This window comes from Pelodiscus sinensis, chromosome 26 (assembly GCF_052426305.1).
Source record: "Pelodiscus sinensis isolate ZL-2025 chromosome 26, ASM5242630v1, whole genome shotgun sequence".
Taxonomy (NCBI): Eukaryota; Metazoa; Chordata; order Testudines; family Trionychidae; genus Pelodiscus; species Pelodiscus sinensis.
The window spans coordinates 21,304,028-21,315,383 of NC_143077.1; the positions used below are offsets into that span (position 1 = coordinate 21,304,028).

The 11,356-nt window shown below is 59.6% G+C and overlaps 1 protein-coding gene across 1 annotated transcript; it reads left to right on the plus strand.

The window, feature by feature from the left end:
- Window positions 1-2,188: 2,188 nt before the first annotated feature.
- On the plus strand, window positions 2,189-6,758 carry XKR8 (XK related 8). Its single transcript, XM_025190591.3, has 3 exons — window positions 2,189-2,578; window positions 4,103-4,296; window positions 5,325-6,758. Exons 1-3 carry the CDS (start codon window positions 2,274-2,276, stop codon window positions 6,026-6,028), a joined length of 1,203 nt encoding a protein of 400 aa, XP_025046376.2. The 5' UTR covers window positions 2,189-2,273; the 3' UTR covers window positions 6,029-6,758.
- The last annotated feature ends 4,598 nt before the right edge of the window (window positions 6,759-11,356 follow it).

Below are 11,356 nucleotides of genomic sequence, written 5' to 3' on the forward strand. Positions count from 1 at the left end.
CCACAGGGGCTGAATGAGCAGGGGATGGCGCCGGGGGCAGCTGGCATGGTGGTGCGGCATAAGCCAGGACAGCTGGGCACTGTTAGCCTGCCAATGGCTGGGCGGGGGGGCAGCAGCTAGAGCTCGTTATGCTTAAATGAAGCACACAAATTTTAAATGGGGGAAGGCAGGACGCCGCATTTATTGAAAATACAACAGTTGCGTACGCTTTTCAATCACACACACGCTCACAAAACATCATGCATACATCATTCTGCCAAATGGTATCATAGTTACCAGTCCAGAGTCTGTGTCAATCTAGTGGCCAGCTAGATCAAACACAGGGGGAGCAGGGCCTTTTGTCGGTCGCCATCCGATGCTCCTCTCGGGATGGTGTCTTGGCAAGACGAAACCCAAAGTTCCATAGCAAAGCACCCTGCTTTATATATTCCTTCTTCTCTGCTAAAATCCATGGATCCCGCTGTCAGCTTGGGACTGGAATGTTATCTTTTTGATGTGAGTGTTCCCAAAACATCTCGCGAAGGTTCATCCTGTAACCAATCGTCCTTTCGGGGTGCTTGCTCCACTTTAAGGCTCGTCAATCTGCTAATTATCCAATCTTCTTGTGAGTAGGGGGTACGCATTGATGGTCATAGATGACTCCTCTGCAGTCAGGTTGGCTCATCTTCGGTCCTTTGCCCGCACTCGCTCAACCCCCTCCTTTGACCACCTGGTTCTAAAGCCGTAGAACTTTGCATCTTATCTTAACACATTCACACTCCTACATACACAACTCTCCGGGGTTACAGATCTGCATGGCAAAGCAAAAGCGTTGTAAATTAAACCATTCAGGCTTGGCCTTCAACATTCGCAGAATTCCTCTAATCTTATTAACGCAGCCACAATACCCAGAACTGGTTTTCTACTTCAGAGTAAAGAAAATAGACCTTCATAGAGCGGGAAGAGACCTCGGAAGGTCAAGTCCAGCCCCCTGCTCTAGGCAGGACCAATCCCGACTAAATCAGCCCGGCCAGGGCTTGTCAAGCCGGGACTTAAACTGTCAACTGAAAGGACTTGATGACACGGACGTGGCCATACACGGGCCTCTTATTGCTGCGCTACTGTCACTAGAACAAGAACTAGAAGAATAAAACGCTCAACCCGAAGGCTCTGGGCCTTCAGCCGCCCATGCCAGGGCCCGGAAGGGCTGGGGAAGCCGAGGCCCCAGTCCCAGCCCTTGCCCCGAGGCCCCGCAAAGTCTCTTGGCCTCCCTCTGCGAACTGACCGTGGGGCTCCTCGGCTCAGGGTCCGCAGAAAGGGCCCCGGGGAGCCCCGCTGGCTGAGCGCCCGGGCCCCCCCCAGGAGCAGCGGCCCCGGCGGTGCCAGGCTCGGGGAGGGGCCGGGCAGCCTCGCTCCAGCCCGTCCCCGCGGGGCGCCCGGGCCCGGTTCCTGCTCTTGCAGCCCCACGTGGGGCTCGTTCCCGCCCGCGCCAAACCGGCCCGCCGGGCGCCGCCACCACGTCACGCCCCGGGCCCGGGATCCCAGCGGGGGCGGGGCCGGGGGAAGCCCAGCGGGGCGGGGCCCTGCCCCGGGGCTCGCCGCGCCCATCCCGGAACCGCCCGCGGCCGGCGAAGTTCGCTGGGGGGTTCTGCGGGGCCGGGAGCGCTCGGGGCAAGGATCGCGGAGAGGCCCCGGGGGGGCGGGGGCGCAGGAGGAAGCGGGAGAAGTGCGGGGGGGTAGAGGGGCAGGAGGGCGAAGGGGGGCAGGAGGGAGCGGGGGGGGGGTAGAGGGGCAGGAGGGAGCGGGGGGGGGGGGTAGAGGGGCAGGAGGGCGAAGGGGGGCAGGAGGGAGCGGGGGGTAAAGGGGCAGGAGGGAGCGGGGGGGTAGAGGGGCAGGAGGGCGAAGGGGGGCAGGAGGGAGCGGGGGGTAAAGGGGCAGGAGGGAGCGGGGGGGTAGAGGGGCAGGAGGGCGAAGGGGGGCAGGAGGGAGCTGGGGGGGGGGGTAGAGGGGCAGGAGGGCGAAGGGGGGCAGGAGGGAGCTGGGGGGGGGGGTAGAGGGGCAGGAGGGCGAAGGGGGGCAGGAGGGAGCGGGGGGAAGTGCGGGGTAAAGGGGCAGGAGGGAGCGGGGGGAAGTGCGGGGTAAAGGGGCAGGAGGGAGCGGGGGGAAGTGCGGGGTAAAGGGGCAGGAGGGAGCGGGGGGCGAAGGGGCGGGGAGGTCTCTGGCGAGGGGTCCCCGGGGGCTGGTGCAGCAGGCAGAGGGTGGGTGGCGCGGTGCCATCAGGGTCCCTTTGTGCCATGGCAGGCTCGGGCCATGGCGCTTACTCCCCCCCCCGGTACCGCTACCTGGACCTGCTCTTCGCCCTGCTGGGCACGGCTGCCTTCCTGGCAGACCTGGTGGCTGATCTGTGGGTGGCCTCCAGCTACCTGCAGGCTGGGCACTGCCTGTGGGGGGGCCTGGTGCTGCTGCTGCTGGGCCTCTCCTCCCTGGCCGTGCAGTTCTTCAGCTGGGCCTGGTTCCACACAGACCCCGGGGAGCAGGACCTGCCCAGTGACCGCTGCCGGGACGTGCTGCACCTCCTCCAGCTGGGCTACCTCTACAGGTAAGGGGGCCCCTCTGCTGAGCTCTTGCAGCCCAGGCGAGTTCTGCTGGTGACAGAGCCGGTGCCTCCGGGGGTGGAATCTGCCCCCGTGGGAGCATCCTCACGAGGTGCTGCAGCTGCCCCTGCGCCGATGCAGCACTCGGGTAGCTGGGCCCTCGCGTGCGCTGCTGCAGCAGTGTCAGTCCATGGCGGGTCCAGCAAATCACCCAGCGCAGACATGGCTGCACACGGGAGCGTTAGCCAGGCAGGGGGACTGGTGCAAGCGTCAGGAGCCATTGCTGGGTAGCTGTGCTGTCAGCAAACCTGTCTGCTGGGACTAGGCCGACGTGAGCCACGCTCAGCTCCCGTGAGCCCAGGGCTGGCTGCTCTGGTGTGGTCCAGTGGTGATTCAGCTAACCGGGCTGTTTGCTGGGGCTGAGGAGCCCGAAGCTGCCCTACCCCTCTTATCCATTCCAGCTATTTCCCCTAAAATACGCCCCCTTGGCCGGCTGGCTTTGCCCTGCTGGGAGTAGTCGCGCTGGGAGTGCTAGTGTAGACGGGACTCGGAGGACCCCTTCCTGCCTGTCGGGAGATAAACACGGGAAGACGTTGCCTGTGGGATCTCCCTCTCTGGGGATATTGAAGAGCAGGTTGGATGCCTGGCAGGTTGGTCTCGATGGTGCCGCGAGGGCAGGGACGGGACTCGCTGCCTCTTGAGGTCTCTTCCAGCCCTGGTGCTCTAGGATTCTATGATTCTTTTGCCTAGGCCTGTGGCTGCCCCCGTAGACTCAGTGCTGTGGCCGGAGGCTGCAGGCAGGTCAGTGCTGCACTGAGCTCACGTGGCCCTGTCCCTCCCCAGCACCGTGTCTGGCAGCACCTTGGGGAGCATTTTGTTCATTCTCTGCCCAGGGCTCGGACGCACATGGCTGAGGGGCCCAGGGCCAGGCTGCCACCTGGGTGGGAAAAGCAGACGTCACTTCTGCATTGGAACTGAGTTGGTTAATCGCCTTTGCTGGTCGCCATGTCAGCCAATTGCCTGGGGTGCACTTTGCTCAGCTGGGACTAGAAAGTAACATGCCACTTTCGCTCTTGGTTCTGGGCCAGGGCCAGCGGATTTGAGGTGCCCTGTGCTCTAGCGCCAGGGTCTCAAACACGTAGGGAACGTGAAATCCAGAGCAAAAGTCGTTTTCGTTGAAACTGGGGGGGAAATGACCCCTGGATTTCTCCCTCCTGATGGATTATACCCCAAACCTGGGCGGGGGAGAAGTGATTTGACAAGAGAGAGATCTCACCCTGTGGCGGGCCCTGGCATTAGCAGGCGCTCGGTAGGGCCCGTGTCAGGAGAGCTGGCTGGTCATGTGGGGAGCTGCCAGGGACAGGCAGGTAAATGGGATCTCCCTGGACCTGAGAGACTAGACCAAGCAGGCTGTGGGGGGCAGGCTGGCTCTGGAATCCCCCCGCCCCCGTGACAGATGGACGGACGGCACTGTGTCTGTGTGGCCTGGCGCGGAGCCTCCTCACGGCAAGGCTGCGATGTCTGTGCAGGTGTCTCCACGTGTTGAGAGTGGGCTGGCGCGTGTGCCGGCAGGAGGCTGCCCCGAAGGAGCGACACTACGCTGTCTTCCTGTCCCACGACATCAGCATGCTGCGCCTCTTCGAGACCTTCCTGGAGAGCGCGCCCCAGCTCACGCTCGCTGTGGCCATCGTTCTGCACACCAACAAGCTGGAGCCGTTCCAGGGTGAGTGGCGCAGCCCCGGCGGCGGGGGCAGGGCAGCAGGATGAGGGAACAATCCCTGGAGCTCCTGCAGCTCCGGGTTCTGAAGGATACAAGAGCCGGGCCTAGTTCTGGAGCCCGGCGGTGGCAGCGGGGCCTGCAGCCTGCCCTCGGCTCTGTGCTAGCGGCCCCAGCCCTGAGCCTTAGCTCAGAGCTGGGTGGTGAGGCTCGAGGGACTGGCTGCCTCACGCTCACGTTGGCTCTGCACCCGGGCCAGCCCCTGCAGGGTGTGCTGCACGGAGGGTCTTGCTGAGGAAAGCCTGGTTGCAGGTACTGAGGTGCCCTCTGGGCTGCTTCCCAGCACCTTTGAGAAGAGGGGCAGGGCTGGGATGTGGGGGGCAGGGAAAATCACCCAGACCCAGGGCTGGAGGGTGGGGGAAGCAGGGCCCTGCCCCGAGGAAGGGGGTGTTGGGCCCATGGAGCAGTGCGCGCAGGCGGGTATGGGGGTGGCACCGCCCTGCATCTGGGCACCTGTGGGGCAGTGCCCTCCGAGAGGGATTGGCTCTTGGAGCTTCCCAGGGGGCCATAAATCTGGGCCAACCCCGAGCCCCCAGCTCCTGTTCCACTGGCTCCGGCAGGCCAGGGTTCCCTGGGCGTTTGGGTCCGGGCGGACGGGAGGAGCTGGGCCCAGGAAGCAGCAGGGCACCACTGGCCGAGGCCTTGGAGGCTTGTCACCGTGGTCCAGGCCCTAAGGAGATGGCTGTTCAGCCTCCCAGCTCCACGGTGCCCGCCCTGCCTGTGGCTCTTGGCACCCAGGCCCTGCCGTTCTCTGGCGCTGCCTGTGGTGTGGGGCGCGGCTCAGGGCTGGGCACTGCCTACGCGTCTCTGGGGCTTCCTCCAGCACAAGTGGGGCAGGCGAACAGGAACGGCGGAGACAGACCCTCTGGCTGGGCGGCTGGCCAGGGCCCTTGGGAGCTGGGGGCTGGGTTCCTTGCGCCAGGCCCTGATGCCGCGGGAGTGAAGCCAGCACCTCTCCCCACTGTCCCCCGCAGGGCTTGGGATTTGCACAGCCTCCCTGTGCGTGGCGTGGGCGCTGCTGGATTATCACCAGTGCCTCCGCTCCTTCCTGTTGGACAAGTCGGAGCTGGACCAGCGCTCCTCCGCGCTCTACTTCCTGTGGAACTTCCTGCTGCTCTGCCCCCGCATCCTGGTGCTCGCGCTCTTCGCCACGCTCTTCCCGCGCTATGTGGGCCTGCACTTCCTGGGGGTCTGGGCAGCCTTTCTGCTCTGGGTCTGGCTGCAGGGCACGGACTTCATGGAGTGCCCCAGGCGGGAGTGGCTCTACAGGGCCACCGTGGCCGTGATTCTGTATTTCTGCTGGTTCAATGTGGCCGAGGGGCAGACGCGGCACCGCAGCGCCATCTATTACAGCTTCCTCCTGGTGGACAGCGTGCTGCTGGCTGGCTCCTGGCTCTGGTATGACGCCCTCTTGCCTGAGCGCGCCTACCTGCTCCCCATGCTGCCTGCTGCCCTGGCCTGCTTTGTGCTGGGGCTACTACTGAGACTCACCTACTACGGATGGTTCCACCCCACGCTGCGGGCCCGGCCTAGCCAGGACGTGGTGGATGGTACTGAAGGGGAAGGAGGGGACCAGCGAGAAGAGCTAGCCGACGATGCCGTGGGTTTCCGAGCTGGCGCGGCGCCGGCCCTTGTGAACAGACGGATGCACCAGCTGTGCCAGAACCACTTCTCGTGATCTGTGCTGGCTGGGCGAAGCTGGGAGAACAGCGTCCAGGCCAACAGGCGTCTTGGAGGGATTCTCAGCTCCGGGCTCTGAGCCGGGGACCCCGTTCCAGTCTGGCCCAGCCAGCTCAGTGCCTGCCCTGCGTCCGAGCACCGCAGCCCTGGAACAGGCAGCGGGGCCAGGGCGGAGAGTGGAGGGGGCAGGCTGGGAGCACTGGCATGTGGGGTCCTACAGGTGGCACCCAGCACGGGGAGCTGAGAGTCCTATGTCAGGCTGCGCTCACTGCAGGGAGTGTCATGAGAGCTGGATCTGAGCGGGCCCCTGCCCTGGATCCGCTGCACTGCAGCTAACTCCTCCCTTGCTCCTCCGACTTCAGGTCTGCAGGGCCCAGGCCCTGCCCCATCTCCCTGCCAGGCCCAGCCTGCGCTGCTCCAGCGGCATGAAGTGGGAACCTCCCGGCCCTGGTGCACAGCCCCTGCAGCGTTGCCATTTGCATGTGATTTCTCAGACCACTCGGGTTTTGTTGCTACATTCGGCGTTTCCCTGGTGGTAGGGGGTGGCCATGGCACCGCAGGGGCCGCTGGGAAGGGTCAGTTCACTATTGGTCGAAAGGGATAAACATGGTGGTAAATAACGTAAAACGGGTTTGTGTCTGAGACCCGGCTTCTAGTTCAGCACTTCCCCCAGGGGACAGATGGGTAAGCAGGTGAGAATTGGAGTGGGGGAGGGGAGAGGAGAATTCAGGGGGTGGGGGAGGGGAATGGCAAGAATTCAGGGGGTGGGGGCAGGGAGGGAAATGGGGAGAATTCGGGGTCGGGGAGGGGACCGGGGAGAATTCAGGGGGTGGGGGAGGGGAATGGCAAGAATTCAGGGGGTGGGGCAAGGGAGGGGACCAGGGAGAATTCAGGGGGTGGGGGAGGGGAATGGCAAGAATTCAGGGGGTGCGGGAAGGGAGGGAAATGGGGAGAATTCGGGGTCGGGGAGGGGACCGGGGAGAATTCAGGGGGTGGGGGAGGGGAATGGCAAGAATTCAGGGGGTGGGGGAAGGGAGGGGACCGGGGAGAATTCAGGGGGTGGGGGAAGGGAGGGGACCGGGGAGAATTCGGGGTCGGGGAGGGGACCGGGGAGAATTCAGGGGGTGGGGGAGGGGAATGGCAAGAATTCAGGGGGTGGGGGAAGGGAGGGAAATGGGGAGAATTCGGGGTGGGGGAGGGAACGCGCCGCTCACCAACCCTTTGCCTTTTTCGAACAAAGCTCCACTAATTGATGTCCCCACCCTCCCCCCCGGACTAGAGCCTGGCTGTGCTCAGGCCTGGCCTAGGGCCAGGAGCTGCACCGGGCTTTAGTCCAGTTGGTTCTGTTTCCAAGATGCTCCAAAATCCCGTCTCAACTGGCGTCTCACGCCCTTCCCCACTGAGTCTGATCTGCCACGAGCCAATCGGCCCTGGGGGGGTTAACGCGCGCCCTGGCTGCCTGTGAGACCAGCCCTCCCCAGCTTGGCAGGGCCAAGGGCTCCACTTTCCCCGAGTGAACGTCCAGAGCCCCCCTCCGGCCACATTGCAAATGCCAAGGAGCAAGGAGCCTGCTGCAGCCAGGGCCACCCCTCCTCTGCTCAGAGGTAGCAGGCTTGAGCCAGTATGTCAGGAAATGGCGACTCGCTATTATTCCATAAGTCACTTTTTTGCTCATTTGTGTGAAGCTGCCTGAGCGTGGTAACTGGAATTGGACACTAGACTTTATTTTTATTAAACAAAGTTACCTTAAGTTTTTATAGAAATGTCTTTATCAAAATAGTTCATCGTTAGAACTGATTTCTTAAAGGGAGGGATTCACTGATCAGGGCATTACATGAGTTCAGATTTTTCCCCTAGCCTGTTTTAGCCGGGGGGGGGGGGGGGGGGAGAGATTAGTATTTTTTGGGAAACCCATCTGGCAACCCTACCAGAAGTTAATGCACCAACACTGGTGTGTAGAAGAGTAGGCCTGGCTGGTGCCCAGAAGAGAGAGGGTGGGGCCGTCCCGCCCGCCATTCCCTGCGTGCACCCTCAAGGAGAGGCTCTTGGGGAGGAAAAGACAGAGGCTGCAGGTGTAAGCGTCACAGTCATGGCTGCTACCCCCCTCCCCCCCCGCTTTCAGGATCCCGCACTAGGCACGGAATAGTGGAGTCGATTAACTGATGTGCAAACACTTACAGGGTGATGCTACAGGCTACATGCATCCTCCTCCCCGGCTCCCTTGCGGGCACATTTTTGAGCAGCCCAGCTCAGTCCCAGCTTGCACTGGGTCCTGGACCTATCCCCACTGCGGCTCTTCAAAGTGTATTAGGAGCCAGATGGGCCAGGAGCCCGGCTCAGTTCTGGCTCGTGCCGGGTCCGGGAGCTCAGACCCTTCCCCCAGACAGGGACGGCCCGGGGCCTAGAGAACAGTCGACTAACCAATAAGAATTCATGAGGTTAATCAACTATTCAATTAACCGATATTTAACATCCCTACTCTGCACCTTCATCACCCTGAGACCCAGCGAGCTGCCATGCTGAAGAGAGGGGATTGTGCTAATGTTTTTGTCCCATAGGGTCCTAAATTAAAACAATGCAGGTCAGTCCTAAGAGAATTTTCAACTATGCCTACAGTGGCAGTGACTGGAACTTAAATTCCTACTAAAATCTCTTCCTCCCTCCTCATTTTGAATCAAACTGGAAGAGAAAGACAAGTTTTCTTAAGCCGAATGAATTTTTCAACTTTGAATTAATTGGTCCAAATGAAGAAAATATTCTCTGTGCTGGCAGACGAGACTACTCCTGCGAAAGGCATCTCAGCCAACTCTGGTTCCCGGGATCAGTTAGCAACTTCCTTTAAAACATCACCAGCAAAGGTCCCGCGTGAATGGTTCCCCTCCCGCCCTGGCATGCATTATGGTTGGTATGACTGAGGGATTCATTGGATAACCACGTCATGGCAGGAGCAGCTAGGTGTGGTGCTGTGCGTTGGAAATGCTGTATTGGCAGGACGAGGAGTCGGTGTGTTTGTGAGGGACTAGACTAGACACATGGACTAGAATCATCTTTGTACAAAATACACTTTGTGCAGCATCAGTGGAAACTGACGAATATGCTGGTCACTAGTAAGATAGAACGTTACATGGAAAGTGAACAGAAGCAGAAATCGTGACTGAAGTGTAGTTACCAGACACAGCTGGGACAACGGCCACGCCGAGGCCCCGACTAGATCTAATCAAAGCTGATCGTCTTCTATGAAGTGGGTATTCTTTGATAAGGAAGGGGAGTGGAAATCCCCTTCCTCCCCCCACTGCACATCTCCCTGGGCTCAGCTGGGAAGCCCGTTATGATGGGGGCCATCCCAGGATCACTGCAGTTCTAAAAGTGAGGGGCAAAAGCACCCTCCATTCTCTCCCCCTTTGTGGGTGAAAAGTCAAAAGCAACTTGGGCAGCAATACTACTGGAACCTCCTGGAAAAGGCAGCCAGTCTGTTCACATTAGGAGTAATGGTGGGCTGCAGAGTGTGACTGGTGTGATGCTGAGAGGCTGCTGGGCTTTCAGTTGCTGCACCACGGTGGCACGTGCCTGCTGTGTGAGGAGCCCACGGTGGGAGCTCCAGCAGCAAAGTATCGTGAGGCAATACAGGCTGCAGGGCAAGTGGTGACAATCCCTCACTGGCCAAGACTGCTCCCCGAAATGTCAGTGTTGGAGCCGCTGGCTTCTTTACTGCTTTCCATTTATCTTTATTGCTGGGTATTTCTTTCCTCGCAGTCTCAGAACATTTCCAACAGCATTAGCAACACAGTCCCAGTCGTCCGGCAGTTTGACAAGGGCGGTGGTTAACGGAATATACCAAAACCTCTCCCTGCAGTTCGCTGTAGACCGTTGGTGACTACTCTGGCCCTGATAGTTCCATAAGCTGTCAAATTTCTTCACAATAGGCCAGTTCTTAATAAATAGCACAAAAGTCAACCAATGAATTCCATCATGCATCTTGGGGAGAACCAGTTTGAATCCCCTTATTCTCTTCGGCGAAGTCGAAGCAACGTGGTGGGTCGGGAAGTGTTTGCAATTCAACATTCTCCCTTATCCCTGGAATCGTACTGAAGTCACGGGCTAGTAGATCTAGCGAATGAGCACTGCAGCGATCCAAGTTTCAGGTTCCCCTTGTCATCTAGAGTTCTGCGCCCCTTTGCTACACTTGCAGTGTTCATAAATGCCTCATAAAACTTTACTTTTAAACAAGAAATCCTCACCTAAGTAGTTTAATTGTGCTGAGCAATAAAAAAATCATTTCAGAAGTCCAGCAGTAACAGTAAAAATGTCATTGATAAATATTCCCACATCAAACATACCCATTGTACTTGGAACACAAACTTTTTGAAATTTGTAGATGTGCATTCCAGCCAAACCTAAGCTGTCATTCCCTCACTGAGTAAGACGTGGCAGGCAGGCTGAAAAAATGAGGGTAGAATAAGTTTACTCTAGAGCATGGGTTCCCAAACTGGGGGGCGTGAAGAAATTCCAGGGGGGGCGTGAGGTGACCCAGCCACACACCCCCGTCAATCCCACCTCAAGTTTTGCTGCTATTCTTTGGGGGGGGGGGGGGGTGAGGGTTTCTCAAAAATCAGAAGGGGGACGTGATGCCAAAAGGTTTGGGAACCGCTGCTCCAGAGCCTGTGCAGACATCGTCCAAAGAGCAGTTTCCGTGTTTCATTCAGACGAGCAGGCCCTGCGTCCTGGTGCATTGTTTACCTTCAGTGCTTGCTCCTTTTACACCGAGGTACAGGGAGCTCTTGAACATATTCCCGTAGGATCTTTTTTCAGCCCTGCAGCCATGGTCATTGCCCCTCGCCCCTGCCCCACCTCCAGGTGTTGAAATCAGCACCTGAGATTGCCCTCTGAAGAATGGTCCCTGGTTCTCAGTGTCCTGCTTTGACACTGGTGTTGCTCCTTTTCCCCCGTTACAAACTTCCTTGCTCCCCACTCCCCTGCAGAAACCAAAGCCCTAGCAGCAATCCAAGGCGCCTGCTCATGCAGCCCACACCCTGCCTGTACTGCAGTAGTGCATTTGTTTACGGAAAGGGGGGGCCGTGCACAATTAGTGGTTGGCCGTGCACAGGCAAGGTGACAGAGAACACAGTTTCCTGGATGTGCCCTGCCCCATCCCGAAGCAGGGGCTGGCAGACCAGTGGTTTTGCAGGAGCTGGAGAGGAAGTTGCCAGGGTGTTAATACTCGCACTGAGAACAAGCTATAACGTAGCTGCATGACACACCGCCCCCCCCCTCCACCACCAGCGGGCTCAGTGGATGATCCAGACAAGCTACATGACTGTCTCCTAGA

What these genes read in the sequence shown, in the direction of transcription:
- XKR8 (XM_025190591.3), top strand. Translation starts at nt 2,274, where the DNA reads ATGGCAGGCTCGGGCCATGGCGCTTACTCCCCCCCCCGGTACCGCTAC. An exon ending in CAGCTGGGCTACCTCTACAG is followed by an intron (nt 2,579 to 4,102) that starts GTAAGGGGGCCC and finishes ATGTCTGTGCAG; the next exon opens with GTGTCTCCACGTGTTGAGAG. An exon ending in CAAGCTGGAGCCGTTCCAGG is followed by an intron (nt 4,297 to 5,324) that starts GTGAGTGGCGCA and finishes TGTCCCCCGCAG; the next exon opens with GGCTTGGGATTTGCACAGCC.